At 38.7% G+C, this 16,090-nt stretch overlaps 1 protein-coding gene across 2 annotated transcripts in view; it reads left to right on the top strand.

Moving 5' to 3' along the window:
- Positions 1-293: 293 nt before the first annotated feature.
- The window catches only part of ahrra (aryl-hydrocarbon receptor repressor a), a 78,909-nt gene continuing 63,112 nt past the window's right edge, over positions 294-16,090 (top strand). For both annotated transcript variants that reach the window (XM_047350289.1, XM_047350288.1), the window contains exons 1-3: positions 294-598; positions 962-1,054; positions 2,493-2,674. In XM_047350289.1, coding sequence (XP_047206245.1) covers positions 993-1,054; positions 2,493-2,674 — 244 coding nt within the window. In that variant the 5' untranslated portion in view covers positions 294-598; positions 962-992. The remainder of the gene's footprint in view (positions 599-961; positions 1,055-2,492; positions 2,675-16,090) is intronic.

Here is a 16,090-nt window from a genome sequence, read left to right as displayed (position 1 = left end):
TCCAATATGCCTGCCTTGTGTATAAAACTTACAGAAATTTACAGTAAAAAGCAGTTCATATACACCTAGGCACAGACGGGTAACAAGGTATGCACCGGTCCTACAGTTTAAAGTCCTTCTAATGAAAGAGAAAGTGCTGAGTTTTCTTTGTATGGCAACTGGCAGGTCAGTTGGTTGAAGAAAAACACTTTTCTCTTCTCAAACCATGACAAAACGATAAATTCGCATTTACGTGCAGCACTTGAACGCACCGTGAGCTTCTGTTTCGTGTGTGCGCTCGGGACGGTGTTTGCGAGGCACCGAGTTGCGTGCGAAGAGCTCGACATGTCATTCAGAGGAATCCGCCACCTGAAACGCGAGGAAGTCAATGCGACTCAATTGGGTATAAAGAATCAGACAACATCTGCCTCAGAGCCTCAGCGCAGAGCGACGCTGATGAAAACATCAGCGCGGAGCTCCTGCAGGACCCCGATCGCTTTGTTGTTGTCTTCCCGCTGGATCTGTCGCTGCCCGGAGCCGGGCGCATCTCTGGGACATTTTAAAGTGGATGTGATTTTGGAGCCAAGACGAGTCTGGATTTAATCCACAAATTATCTGGGTTAGTGTCATAATCTGTGTGATTTTTGTTATGTTTTTTGATTTATTTTTTTTAAACAATTGTCAGTTTTCTTTAGTTTTTGAACATGCACTGCCCTGTTACTATTATGATGATTAAGTTGTGATTAAGACTCTTAAGGATGATCTTTTTCAAATCAATCATCTGATATTTTAAACATTAACATTTCTCCAGCTAATTTCTACAACAATTTGGGGGATGCACACGTTTTCTGCACATTTGATCTCAGGTCAGGACCTGACCTTTGGAGACATAATGTGCATCAACATATTGCTTTTGAAGCTGTCGTCCTATATGTTCCAACCTTTCTTAAAGCAGCTCTAACTTACTGTGTCTTATGTGCAGTGCACCTGCTACCTCCACGGAGCACAAGATCATGATCCCACCTGGAGACTGCATGTATGCGGGCAGAAAGAGGAGGAAGCCCATCCAGAAACAGTTAAGGAGCCATGCTTGATCTTATGCATGTATTAGATACGTGCATGCAAGTACACTGACCTTATGTTTTTGGGGTTTCTCTAAATTATCAGACTAGATAAGTTTTTGCATGAAAAACATTGATTGTAAGAAAAATGAAACTTTAATTCTAGTTTACTCTGGACTTTTGTTTTTTGCATTTTATTAATAAATTAAATCATTAGGCCGGAGAATATTTCACAAACATTTTTATCTTTAACTCCTTAAAGACATGCACCCAGTTATGAGGCGCAATGGTAGGTAAATGAGGTTTACATGCCTACTATTGTCTGTTATATGCTTCTTTTTTGATTTCAGTGACTTTATTTAATGAGGACATCTCATATGTGATCCTATAGGATGTTCTGAATAGTGATGAGTATATTATATAAGTTATTAAAGAGGGAAGTGGTAATAAAAAATAAAAAAAAAGGCCTGTGATGTTTATAAAGTTTTCATGACTGGCCCTGCCTTTTGCTGCTGATCTGAGAGGATATCTTTGCCACATCAAACCACTTCTCTGCTTGGACTTTTTTAGGTCCTAAAAATGAAACAAGCTTTTTTTGTGGTAGGCTTAGTTTTTCATGCTGGTGAATGCTGTGTAGTCAAAACATGGATTTAAAATTTTTATTCAGATTCTTCATATAATCTGTCTTGAAAGTAAATGTGGCACACCATAATAAAAACGAAAAAAAACAAAAAAAAACAAATAATCACTAAATTTAAGTGCTTAATAATCCCAGCTCCACCGGGAAGGATCATGCAGTCTGTCCAATAACTTTTATTGTCGGCAAGCACTTGGAAGAATGGAGCCAGCACAGCAGAGTTTATTTTATCATGCAGGGTTCATATTTCTTGCTACTTTTTTCCAACCTATTGTCAAAAGAGACAAATAAATGTGGTTTTATGGTGTATTTAAAGCAGAAAGGTGCTTCCTTGTGCATAGTGTGCTTTTATCAAGTTATGTCTTTCTGCATTAGTTTGCAACTTGCAGGGCTTGCCATATGAGAGTCATTAAAAAACATGTTGTTTGTGTTCCAGTGAAATTATGGAAAACAGGTCTGTATTTGGACACTTTTTTTTTCCTTTTTAAAAAAAACTTTCACCCAAACTGCTACAAATTTTTTTTAAAGACTGACAAAGCTGGAAGTCTTCTGAGTCATGTTTGCTTTAGAACCTAAGCTAATACTAAAAATAAACATTTATATAGATGCGTGTCATGGATCATTGAACATTGGAAGCTTAAAATAGGGCTTTTGTTACATGGTGAGAACAAACTTTTGCAGGCTGTTTTCTCAAATGTAAGTTTGCTCTAAAAGTATATTAAAGAAAATACTTTTTTTTTATGACATCTTGATTCCAAATTTACACACATGCACATATCGATGTCCCCGTATCTCTTCTGCCGTCTCGTCAACAGGAAGCCGTCCTCAGCCAACGAAAAAAGCAACCCGTCCAAGCGACACAGGGACAGGCTCAATGCTGAGCTGGACCGGCTGGCCAGCCTGCTGCCGTTCCCCCCAGATGTCATCTCCAAACTGGACAAGCTGTCCGTGCTGCGCCTCGCCGTCTCCTACCTCCGCGTCAAAAGCTTCTTCCAAGGTAAAGAGTGCCTTAAAAGTTTGCATGTGTGGTGCTCAGAGGGTTTTGTTTCCCCACAGGAGGAATGCCAAAGTAACTACTGCGCCCTTTACAATATGAGCATAGAAGATGATGGAGAGTATTTCAGTTGATGAAAATCATGGCTTTCATGTGTGCAAGTGGAAATCCTTTTTTTTATCTAGAATATTCATTGAGAGCATTATTTTCTGTCTTCCTTTGAACCCTTTTTCAGAGTGCAGCAAGGACATTTAAAGCCTTGTGAGGGGCTCCACGGCATAAACATTTTATCATGTTGCAGAGGATTAGTCATGAGTTCAAGATGGTTCATGAATATGAGAAAAAGGTTTGCCTGTTTATCTGGCTTAAATCATCGCTGCGCTATTGTTTACTTCTGTTAAATGTAAGTGGAAAGGGGGCTGATTCTGAGACTTGTTTTCTAATCCATCTGATGTCCTGCTCATTCTGCTCCTTCTCCTCCTCCTCGTGTTGCTCCAACGTGAACTTCAAATATTCATGTGCCTCTGAAGAGCGTATTTAGTTGCCCCTGGCCTTAACAGCTGCTTAATTAACATTAGGTATAGCTGAAAAATAGATTTTGGTGTGAAATGAACGGGGCGAGTAAGCTTCAGGCCTTACCTTTAAAAGAAGAAACTTGCATGACTGACCTGGGCTGGTGTGAGATTATCACAATATCATAATCCTGAGTAAAAACACCACAGCACTGGGGTAATAACAAAGAGATTTAAAATATAAAGTGGTCTTTTTGCTTTTTTGTAAAACAACTTGTCTGGAGTAGTTTTTAAACATGTTAACTCAATAAGAGTTAACATGTGGTGCTCCTTTAGTTTCCACACTTTGACTATGCATTTCTTATGACCAGAAATATTCCAAAATCAGACAAATTGAAATTTTCTTTAAGTATAAGGAAAATATTGTGCTAATAGCCTTTTTGACTCTGAGTGTTTCCCTGTGTTTCATTTTGAGTCAATAAGTCTTTTTCCCTAGACTCCTTTAGTCGTGGTTCCCAAACAGCTGCACTGCATTCAGGTAATTAAGTATCTTGCTCCAGTAATCATTGTCCCAGTATTGAAGCTCTTAGTTTTTAGCTGCTCTACAATCTTATCATTTCATTCATTTATTATATCACCGCAAAATTATCCTGTCTGCCTCGTGTTTGCGTTTGGGTCCTCCACCAACTCCACACATGGCAGTAGTAGTCTTTTAGCCAGCTGACCAGTAGTGCACAGCAACTGGTTCTGGAGGGGAGGCTTTGACTGCACCATGCAACATTTCATATAGAATGAGAAAACCTTGGTCTCTCTGAAGCTTTCTCCGATGTTCCAGATTTTAAGGACTTTCAACTGTAGGAATGGTATGACAGAACATTTTTTGTGCTTTTGAAATTGTAACCTTTTAAAACTGGGATGTGACGTGGTAACATGGCCATGTCTATATGTGGTAATATGTAAGGAGGCTAAAAGGGTAAACAGGGAGGGAAGTCAAGGTCCTGCGAAGTTCACCGCCTACTGTGTCTGCCTCGAAGGGTGAAACAAAGTTCCCATCGTTGTCTCTGAGAAGTCGATTTGGGGATTTGTAAGCTTCGTTTGTGCTAAAGGTTTTGCCCCTTTGTACACTTAATCTCCACCATCCGGTGCCTTGGTATGGCATAGCACCCAACAACTGGCATCCTGTTGGCTCCTTCCTTCACACACACACACATGCACACATACTCTCTCTCCCTCTCTGGCATATACCTGAACGCTCATTTAGCTTAGCCAGCACGCAAAGTTGAAGAACAGGTGGTAATCTGAGTAATTAAAGGGCCATAGGTTCATGGAGAGATAAATAAAGCTTTTGCTTCCCATGTGTTGGGTGATGCTAAGGTTTGTCCACCTAAACAAAATGCTGCCATGGGAATTTTAAAAATCTCTGTTAAAGTGATGAAAGGGAGTTGTATTGTCAGGTAGCAGCGATGAGCATTAGAAGAAACATTTTTAAACTTAGATTTACACTCCCTTTTTAAAGCAACATTATGGTAACACTGTAAGCATTATGAATATGCATCTGGCCTGCAGCCAGTATACGTTTACTCCTCCTATGTTGTTATTAGTGGCAGTAGTGACCAGCTTATCTGACCTTTGATGCTTCACAAATGAGATTAATGAGAGAGGAACATGAGGGATTTGGTTGTGTTTACATCTGGAGTCTCTACATGGCCTCCATCCGATCAACTGCCTTGACCCACATTATCATAATTTTTCTCTCTGTCTAATAGACAAACACGGAGCGATGCTGGAGCATTTCTACATAAATATAAGATGAGCAGCAAGTACATGTCCACATCCTTCCTGTGGTTTCTAACAACAGTCAGAATTGTCTATGAGTCACTGACAGAAAATATGACATGAAACCTTGAAACCTGCAGCTCTAAGTTTCATTTGTCTTTATGAACAGTTTCACAGAGGAAGAATCTTGTTTTTTTATGGTGCTGTTATCCCCTTTGTCCAGCAGGGGACTGTGTGAAGTTACTTGCTGGTGATTATGCAGGTGTGAGATGTGACAATGAACTGAGGTGTTAAAACACATTTATTGACTGGATTAGAATCTTTTTTTTGTTCAAAACGGAAGATAAAAGTCACAAAGCAGGAGGTTCTTGGGAGCTCCAACTGTGGGACATTCACAAGGTGGAACACAACAAACAGTGTTCACCTGTGTAATTTGTAACAATATACCTTCAGGCTGTATAGGCTTGCATACATGCATGGGCTTGTATGGGTGTGCGTAAATAAAGCCAGCAACGAACTGTTTTTATTTCACTTTTATCCCAAGGAAATCAGCCAATCAACAGATGATGTGTTTAAAAGTAAAATACCATCACCTAAAATTATTATATGTGTTATTAAATTATCTTAAGGCAGAAAATTAAATTAAAAAAGGTAAGTTTATGTAAAATAAAGGCTGGATTTTTAAAAATATATTAAACATACTATTGTTGAGGTGGAGGCCTCAACAATCTCCTGGATCAAAGACTACCTGACAAACAGACCACAGTTTGTGAGACTGAAGGGTTGTGAGTCTAACCAGGTAATCAGCAGCACAGGAGCACCACAGGGGACTGTACTCTCACCATTCCTTTTCACTCTGTACACCTCAGACTTCCAGTACAAGACAGACTCCTGTCATCTGCAGAAATACTCGGATGATTCTGCAGTCGTGGGGTGGATCAGACGTGGAGAAGAAGCTGAGTACAGGAAGGTGGTGGACCGCTTTGTGGCATGGTGTGGAAACAATCATCTCATATTGAATGTGACTAAAACAAAGGAGATGATTGTAGATTTTAAGAGAAACAGGAATAAGTCAAAAACTATTTCTATCATGGGAGAAGAAGTGGAGGTGGTGGAGGAGTATAAATACCTCGGTGTTCACCTGGACAACAGACTAGAGTGGAGATGCAACTGTGAAGCCATCTACAAGAAGGGACAGAGCAGACTGTACTTCTTGAGGAAGCTTAGGTCCTTTGGTATTTGCAGCAAGATGCTGCATATCTTCTATAAGTCTATTGTGGAAAGTGTGATCTCTTCTACCATCATCTGCAGGGGAAGCAGCATCAGAGCCAGGGACTTAAAAAATCTCAACAAGCTGATAAAAAAGGCTGGTTCTGTTCTGGGGACTCCTCTGGAACCTCTGGAGATCATAGTGGAAAGACAGATTCTTCATAAAATAAAGAACATTATGGAGAACCCTGAGCATCCTCTTCATCAGACTGTTGTACAACAACAGAGTGTCTTCAGTCAGAGGCTTCTTCAGATCTGCTGTAAGACGGACCTCTAGAGGAGATCCTTCCTGCCCACAACCATCAGCATCTACAACGGCTCTTTGAGGAAACCTTCATAATATGAGCTATAACAACATTTAATTTCCCTTTGGGATTAATAAAGTATTTTTGAATTGAATTGAATTAATTTATAACGTGAGACAAATCCAAATTTTTAATGTAAGATAAGGTATAATGGTATAAACATTTTGACCTTCGAAGGATCCTAAGCTTGTTAGGAAACTGCAAAAAATAAAAATCATACTTATACCTGCATATTTCCTAAAGCAGTAAGCCAAATATACCTTTTCAAGCTTATTTCCAGTCAGGTGTGAATATGTTTGCCTGTCAAAAGCTGGGCTGTAATTTCCTCTCTGCCATGTTAGGTCTCTGCCCTCTTTGTAATTGCAAAGATTGTTAAATATTTACTATTAACTTATCACTCTTTCATCGTCTCTCCTTTCCAGTTGCACGGAAAAAGACTTGATGGGTTCACATGAAAAAAGTGTAAAAAAGAAAGATATAAAAATAGAAAATGATTTATACAGATGCACAAATTATGTTGTTATAATTTAATTCAGAGGGCCCCAGAGTTGAGTTTGGGAACATTTGGGGTCTTTAAGCAACAGATGTAGGGACTTGGGATCCTTTTCTGAAATTAAGCTAAATATGCATTTATGATATAAATGTTATAAGACATAATGGTATTACTTACAAACAGATAAAAGCAACATATTTGCTGTTGATGCAGTTTGTGTTTAGTTAATACCCTGTTTAATTTGCTCACTGGTAATGCTTGTATATTCAACCAATAGTTGGGGTCACAAGTCTCGTCCACTATTATTTTGTGTGTCAGAACGTGAAAAGTTTGGAAATCCTTATTTTACTCTGGCTGGTCTAACATAAAATTAATTATTCATATGCACCCTTTGGCTGGGTTTCGGTATGTTTTAACTGGTTAAAAAAGGTCTTTTGTAAATGTTTTTTGGACTTTAGGTTTTATTTACATTAATTAAAGACTTTAGAGAGAAACAGAGATCTTGATGGTTGGTCATGTCGTTAATGTTAAACTAGTGAAATGAATGAAGACATCCCAGTGAAACAGCATGTCTGATATGCTTGAACCAGGCATTTAACAACTGATTTAAAAGGTTGTTAAACCAACTAGTTTTTTTCTAACAAAATACACAAGATGTATAACCTACAAAATTTATTATGTACCCTTCTTTTTGTGTGTATTGACAATGCACGCTGATAAATATCAGAAGAGACTTTTAAATCCGGGAACCTGAAGGCCACATGTTAAAAGACTATATGTCATCCCTAAAGCCTGGCCCTCTGTCTTATAAATGAGCCAATTGAACACTGCTCAGGTATCAGATGAGCTGATTTATTTCTTGCTAATGCGTCCCTATTTTCTGTTGGCAAGCTACGTGTCTAAAAACAGTGACCAACAACCTTACGTTGCTTTCTGTGGCCTTCGTGTGCTTGTGTTGTGGTCGTAGTTTCAACTGGGTGTGCAGAGCATGGTTGGTTTGTCTGCTGCACACAATGGTTTCCCCTCTCTTTAGACATAAATGTGGAGTTTATATTACCTAGGAAAGCTTAAGGCTCTGCAAATGAACCTATTGGCAAGTCACTGAATTGATACAATAAATTAGTGACCTACAGTACAAAGCTCCTTTGGCTTTGCATTTGTATATCTGCAAAAGAAAAACATTAAAACACTGAACCCTGGCAGCTACAGTAAAGTGTTTGACATCTGTAGCTATTTCTAAGCTGCTTTCCAGCAAGACTGAAGTTTGCATATCGAAGGATCTTGTTTATTGTCAGTAGCCCAAGAGGGAAATGATGTAACCAATATCTTGTTTCAGTGGTGTTACTTTAAACCCTTATTCATTATATTTATTGTGTCGCAACATCACATAAAAACCTACCTCAAAATACCAGTAAACGAATGCGATAAGCCTCTTTTAATAACTATAAATGTAAAATGGAAATCAAACATTATTGAAAGGATAATTTTGGGATAAGTCTGACTTTAAGCATCTGTATAATTGTTTTTCTTTTTGTCAGACCTTTTGCCAGGCATAAATCGAGCCATAATTAATGTTCACCTTCATATTTTTATGAAACTGATTTTCACAAAATTCCGAAGTACATTTTGCATGCTTTTTCTATCTAAACTTAATATTTTTTGTTGCCTGAATAGTGTGAAAAACCGTTCAACCCAAAAAGGCCAGCACTAAGACCATTTTAGGACAATTTTGCAGAATTCAACAAATGTATATGAAAATGTGAAAGATTGCACAGTAACATAAAAGTAGCACCCTTGATGGCCAAGTTATACAGTTTATTTGCAAAAAAAAGTTGCTTTGGGGTTAGCTCCACTTTAATGCCTAACAAACGGTGCTTGATTTAAAGAGTGAATAATTTTAATGACTTCAATTTAATACTCTCTGAAAATAAGTTTTTATAGTGCAATTAGGAACAGTTAACTCACAAAACTTCAGAAGCTAGAAAACAAAACAGCCCTAAAGGCTACCTCCAAAACAGATCTAAAGCCTATCTATAAATGCCCGTGGCGTAAAAGTATCCATATCGAGCTGGAGGTTCTCCATCAAAGCCCCACCTTCTATGTTAGCTGTCATGCCATTTAAGGTGATGACAGGGTAAAGAAACATAAACCTAGACAGAAAAGAATATAAATACAACAGCAGTGACGGTGTAGATTTGTGCTGCTAATCAACTGTATGCAGTGCAGTTTCAAAGTGAGTTTCCTCAGGGTGTTATCTGCTTGGTGAGCTATAATAAAAGAGGAAGAGAAACACCACAGAGCCCACAGACTCACGCCAGGCGAGCACAGTCTGTGACGTTAGCAAGTAGACAGGAGACAGTTTTGCAACCAACCTGCAAGGGAGGGGGAAAAATAGACACATGATCTTTATTGTATCACCTCCTAATTTAAAACAATTTCACAGAGGTAAGTCACTGCTTCGCCATCCTTTTGGGTTTATTCTTCCCAAATCAGGTCTGTATCAAATTTGGTCATAACCAGTGCAGACCATTTGATTTCCTGAAGCAGGAAGTGAAGCAGCATGAAAACTCCATCTGAATGGAGTCTTTTTGCTCAGGGGTAGAGCTATAGATCAGGTCAGATCATAGACAGACTTATTTGTTTGCTAAACTCTCTGTGACCCCATGCTTTTTCCTTCCTTAAGACACAGACAAGATGGTCAGGCGGAATCCAAGATGTATTGGCACGATAGTGAATGAAGTGTAAAGGTTCAGCCATGGAAAGGTCACAGTGTGGTCAATTTATTGTTTACGAAGCAAAATGCCTTCACTCTCCACATCCAAAGAGGCTTCTCAACCCCAAATACAGCAATTTAATAACACAGGCATATCTTTAACTGAGAACCACTGATGGCAATGCATATTTATTCTTAAACAGAGCATAGCGGAGCACATTCCGTTAACAGATTTACTTCAGACATGGAGTTTTTAGTGTCTTTGTAGTGTCCTGTAAACTTTCAAATTCAAACAACCCTTTTTGTTTTTTTTTATCTATCGATATTTTTATTGGTTAAACATGCAGGTAGTGGCCTTAAAACGTGATAAACCAACACAAAGTAGTGTATAATTGTGAAAAAGAAGGAAAATCATACATGGTTTTCAACCAAAGAAATCGGAAAAATGTGGCATACATTTGTATGCAGCCCCCTTTACTCAGATACCCTTAAATAAAACCCTGTAAAATCAACTAACCTTCAGAACGCACCTAATTTGTAAATAGATGCAAAATCCTTTGTAGACGAAAACTAACAGTGTACATCACCCTGAATACACCATTCCTTTGCTGAAATAGGGTGGTGGCAGCATCATGGTGTGGGGAGGCTTTACTTCAGTAGGGACAGGAAGTCTGGTCAGAGTTGTCGGGTAGATGGATGGAGAAAAATGCAGAGCAATGTGAAATCTTTAGTCTCTTGATGTCCAAAGCCAGTAGAGACCCAGAAGTACTTGCAGGTGTAATTGCATTGAAAGGTGGTTCTATGTTGTATTGAGTCAGGAAAGCTGAAAACATGGAAAAACATGTATCCTCTTTCTTCCTTTTAGAGTTTTATGCACTAATTTGTGTTGGTTTATCAAACAAATCCCCATAAAAACACTGTTTGTGGTTGTAACAGAACAAAATGTATTCGGTTAGATACTTATGATGTGTTTAAAAGGATAAAAAAACAGATTTGTACAAAAATATTTAAACGGGCAACACCAAGTGAATCTTAAATGTCTGCAGTGTTATCACTCTTTTGCTATTGACAGACATATGTTCAAAATGTCGTAAGGATTATTATGTGTGCAAGTGTTTCCTCACTGGCATTAGAATTTCATTCAAAGCAAAGCTGTGATCCAGAATCACCAAAAACAGCGTGGCCATAGACTCTTCATCTTGTTTTTTAACCATTTTACTGGAATCAGAATCATTGTGGTTGTTTAAATAAAACCATTCAGCTTTGGGCTCTGGCACTGGGATCCTATCCATATGTTGTGACTAAACTCTTTAACACCAGGCTTCACCGCTTCACACCTTTCATAACGTTGTTTGTTTAATAACTGTAAAACTATTTGTTGCATCAGTCTGTACCTTTGTCACACTGAATTCTTACCCTCCTAGTGAAGGCCTGAACCCTTGACTTCTCCATTTGCACCTACTGCTTGATCCAATTACAGTGTTAGAGGGTCAAGAAGATAGGAGTCACTTTGAATCAGTGAAACATGATTGGGTAGCAAGTATTAGCTTGACATGCCCAGTATTTACAATATGATGTTTGGTTGCTGCTTGTACACTTCAATGGACCAGCACAGACTCAAAGTCCCAAAGTAATAAAAATGTACCAAGTACCAAGCCAGAGGGATGACCAATTGTGTAATAATGTTGGTGGTAAACAATCTACAGCTTTCCTCGTGCTACATGGCTAGGTCAGATCAACCCCTATTATTCGTTTCCATTGTCTCCTTTTTTGTCATTTCTGGACATCTGTTTGTTGCACTGACATCTGTTGAGGAAAATCACCTTTTGTCATGGTGTGCCTTATCAACAGTGCGTGATCAAGCCTGGTGCCACTACTAGGGCTTTCTTCTTCCTCTTTCCTCTGCATGCAATGTCTGTTAAGTCCACACAACAAGTTCTGTACACAAAGTACAGAACTTCTTGCCGCAGAAAACAGTTACACGGCATACGTTAATTCAGACTTTATTTCAGCACTTAGGTTCTTATCATCCCTTTCCTTTATTTATTCTGATCAGAGGTGATAGAGAGATCCAAACATGTGGATGAAGTTGTCCTAGTCAGAGGCAACTAACATGCAATGTTTTCCAACTCGCAAATTACTGTTTGGGGCAGAAAAGTAAGTAAGACATAACCCTAAATGTATCATTGACATGGTTAAACATGGTGGACAAAGCATAATGCAGTGTGGCAGAAAACTAACACTTCACGTTATCCTGAACATACCATCCCCTTCCCAGCTTCCCTGTCCTTGCTGAAGAAAAACATCCCCACAGCATGATGTTGCCACCACCATGTTTGGGGAAAGTGTGCTCAGCATGGTGTTCAACTGTCAGTTTTCTGCCACGCAGCATTTCCATTTATTTACCAATTGGGTGACTTCTAAAGGTAACTGGTTTCACTAGATATTATTTTGGGGTATGTAAATAAAGCTGGCTGAATTCACAATACAACATTTTACTTGTGAAACATTACTTTTCCAGGGAATTGTGGCAGAATTTAAACCTGCACACCTCTGTTTTGCCTATCCAAAGACTTATTTTGATTCATTGTACAGTTTTCTGCTTGTTGAGATTACATTTTCAAATTCTAGAAAATTCCAGTAGTTCAAACTTATAAAACATGTTTTGAAATGAGTGAAGCCATATTTGTAATGCATTTGTATCAGAGTGTGACTCTGCCCTCCCTCTTTTATGTGCTCTCTCTCTAAAATGATCAACCACACAATAGTTGTGGACTAGCACAAAAGATTAGCAATGCTAATCCCTTGTATGTGCTTAGGAGCATGACAGTCTAGGTAAATAAAGGAATGACACTGGCTTTGCTGAGGCCTCTCATTTGCCTTAGACATTGAATTCACTTGAATAGAGCAGGACCATTTACGGATGGGGGACCAGCTGAGCCCCTCGAGATCACAGAGGCCTTAAGTGAATTACTCAGATCAGTGCTGGTTGGGGAGGCATTAGACTCCTAACTATAAGAGCTACAGGCAGCCACGTAGCAGTGGTTGGTGTGTTTGTGTGCAAACAGTCGAGTATGTGTTTCGAGTGTGAGCGAGTATGAATAGACAGCCGGGGACTCCTGCAGAGGGAGCAGAAGCCTTTGTTGGTCCAACAGTATTGTTGGAAGCTGTCATGTGCAATTAGTGTCACAGCTACCGCTTAATGCGGCGCTCCGCCTTAGCAAGGGGAGCACAGAGGGATAGGAAGGGAAGCAACAAGCACACCAAAGCCCCTGGAGATTAACTTGATAATTATATTATGGTGACACTTCAACAGTGCAGCAATGCTACAAAACATACTGACATTTCCCAGCTGTTATTTTAAATTGTGTATACAGTTTACGCAATTACAAGTCTTACATCCTGCTCTGAAGAAAACTAGCCTCCGTTTTAGCTAATTTTTGTTATTTAAAAGAACTAGAATGGAAATACTTATATGCATGTGACAAAATTTTGTATTTAACATCTATGCTTTCACAAGAGATAGTGTTAAATGTTTTTGTTATTTTCTCATTCGAACAATGTTTATGTTACTATAATGTATCTTTAGTTGAGACTACTAGATCTATTTAGCTGCATAATCAGAGTGATCTAATGGTGCGTTCACTTTGTACTCAGAAGTCAGATTTTCTGAGAACTCCTTAAAAAAACAATGTCACCTGATGTCTGAATTCTATATGAAAATCGAAGCTCAAGGAACAGCCCCAGAGTTTAATATCCAAAATGGCTCTAGATCAGATGCAGTTTAGTGAAAGTTGTCACTGGGCCTATTCCTTAGCAATTTTGGCAATTTAGATTTCTTTATGTAGCACACAGATCATTGTAAAATATCTATTGGTGAATGTGTTCCTTTTGTGTTTGAACATTTAAATTGAGAGATATGTATTTTGGTTTTGGTCTAATGTTGCTAAAAGTAGTAAGTACAGAAGAAGAAACACACATTCACACTGTTTAGTGACCTGCAGGGAGAACGCTCTCAAATGTCATTCGAACACGAGACAAATCAAACTCACAGCAAGTCTCTAAAGGGTGCAGTTTGTATTTTGGTTACTGGTTATCATTTGTTCCATGGGACTACAGATGGTCATTTTCCGTAATTTTTCCGATCTCATTATCTAGACAGACTGACGAGTCACAGCTAGTGCATGTTGTCTAGCTGAGACAACAGAAACATAATTTAACAACTGGTCTGTTAAATGTGAAAATGTTGCATATCTCCTTATATAGTGCTGTATCCTACAGGTTAAAACATTTACAATAGGTTTTAAATAGCTAAAATGAGCTAAAACAAGCTGTTAGACTGTCCATGTACAGTTTTCAGTTTTTTTTTCGAACTCATTGAAATGTAAAAATCTTTCTTTAAAGGTTCAGTGAACTATTACTAAAAATAATCTCACTTCAAAAAAATCCCAAGTGTCCCTTTAAGTTTCAGAACAGTTATTTTTATGTGACATTTAGAAACTATTTTTTGTAAGTTTAATAAATTTAAGGCTATTTTAGAAAAAAAGTAGAATTTCACATTTAGCATTGACTCGTGACTCCTAATATAATATCCCAACATCAGTTCTTCGTAACATTGTCAGATGAACATGGCTGCCAGCACAATAAACTCGTGGGTGTCAGTAGTGCACTCTGCCTATTGCTGAAGGTGGAGGAGGGATACAGAATGAGCTTTGTTCGATGAATGAACTTTGACTCTGCTGCACTGTCAGAAGGTTGGAAAACTTGTGAAGAAAACCTGCAGTCAAACAAAGAGGGAAAATTATAGCTGACTGACCATAATTATTTATTGCTCTACAAACAGCTGAAACAATGAAAGAAATGAAGCCTGTGCTCTTTGTAACCATCTTCACTGATAAAGATCATGTTGGTTTTTTGAAGTGAGTGACTGACAAGTCAGCCTCACCACATTTAACACATGTACTCACTGTCATCTGCTGCATTGCTGGTGTCACTGGACTGTTATCTGTGTTCATCAACCCCATTTATTTAAATTAAAGCAAGCTTTAGTGTGCAAAACTAGTCAGAGCCAGGCCCCTGCTGCTGTTTTCCTAACGTAAATCAATATGTTTCCATGCGCTTGGAAAGATCGCTAACCAAAGTGGCATCTGACCCGATACAGCTCGATACGCTACCACTAGCCAGATGAGGTGGCTTTTATCTGCATTTTGATAAATGGGGAAAAAACAGGACATAAATTCAGCTGAGTGAAAATAGTTCCTGAGAGCATGTCACATGAAGTTAAGAGTTAACAGAGAAGCTTTGGGGGTATTGTTTTATTTAAGCTCTGAGATGCATGATCTAAGTTGAATGAATGTTAATGCAGCTCCATAGGCAAATAATGTTTTGAGAAACGAATAAAGTAATTAAAGAGGACAAGAGAATGTGTCTGAAAGGTTTCTGTGTGCTCTTCACTGGCTGGCAGGCCTTCGCTGCTGTCTCTGAGCTCCCAGAGCAGTCTGAACTTTTAATGAACTCCGTCAAATTATGATCGAATAAGTGAGCCAGACCAAAAATAAACAAATAAACATTTAGAATGCTTAGAGAGGAAGGAGCAGATGGACAATTCTTCCTTATCAAAAACAGAGAAACATATGCACACATTTCTTGTTCTCAGGCCTAAATTAAGATGAAATGAGACTGAACCTTAACTGACAGCAGCAGGGTCATTTCTGATTTGTCAGCATTCAGGTGTGTTGTTACAGGGGCAAAAATCTCACCCAGATAGATGTGTGTGTCTCTGCTGAGAGCAGAAGGAGTGAGTGAATGGAAATGAGAGACAATGAGGCAGTTGCGTGACTTGTGCTTGTTTTTAGCCCTCTAACCTCCAGGCAGTAGTTGTTAGCTAGCAAAAAAAGGTGTACTGTAAATGTTCGACAGTATACAGAGCTCCCACACTGGATTTTATGTAGGATGTGCATCCGATCTCTGTGTGATGACACATACATGTGCACATCAAATACAAAAAAAAAAGAAATTTACCTATACGAATGTCAGACACTTTGCCTTATATTCCAGGAAAGACTGTTCTCTGCAGGTGTACTAACAATGATATTAAAAAGAAGTGTTTGGCTATTTCTTGTGACAACTTCATCCCACTGACAAAACTGGAAATCACCGCAGCTTTGCAGGTAAAATTACCTGGCAGATATTTCATACAAGGTAGTGTTTTATTTTTTTAATGCGTGTGAGCGCAGTTAATTGCAAGCAGCCACTTCACTAACTTTCAGCAACCAAAATCCCCCACAAAGGGAATTAGTCGTAAAAGCTCTCAAAGTTTCCGAGTAGCTTAAACCGCAGTTCAAGTGGAAA

The sequence above is a fragment of the Girardinichthys multiradiatus genome, chromosome 21 (assembly GCF_021462225.1).
Source record: "Girardinichthys multiradiatus isolate DD_20200921_A chromosome 21, DD_fGirMul_XY1, whole genome shotgun sequence".
Taxonomy (NCBI): Eukaryota; Metazoa; Chordata; class Actinopteri; order Cyprinodontiformes; family Goodeidae; genus Girardinichthys; species Girardinichthys multiradiatus.
Note: the sequence above shows the minus strand (reverse complement) of the source record. Positions and strands in the feature narration are given on the sequence as shown.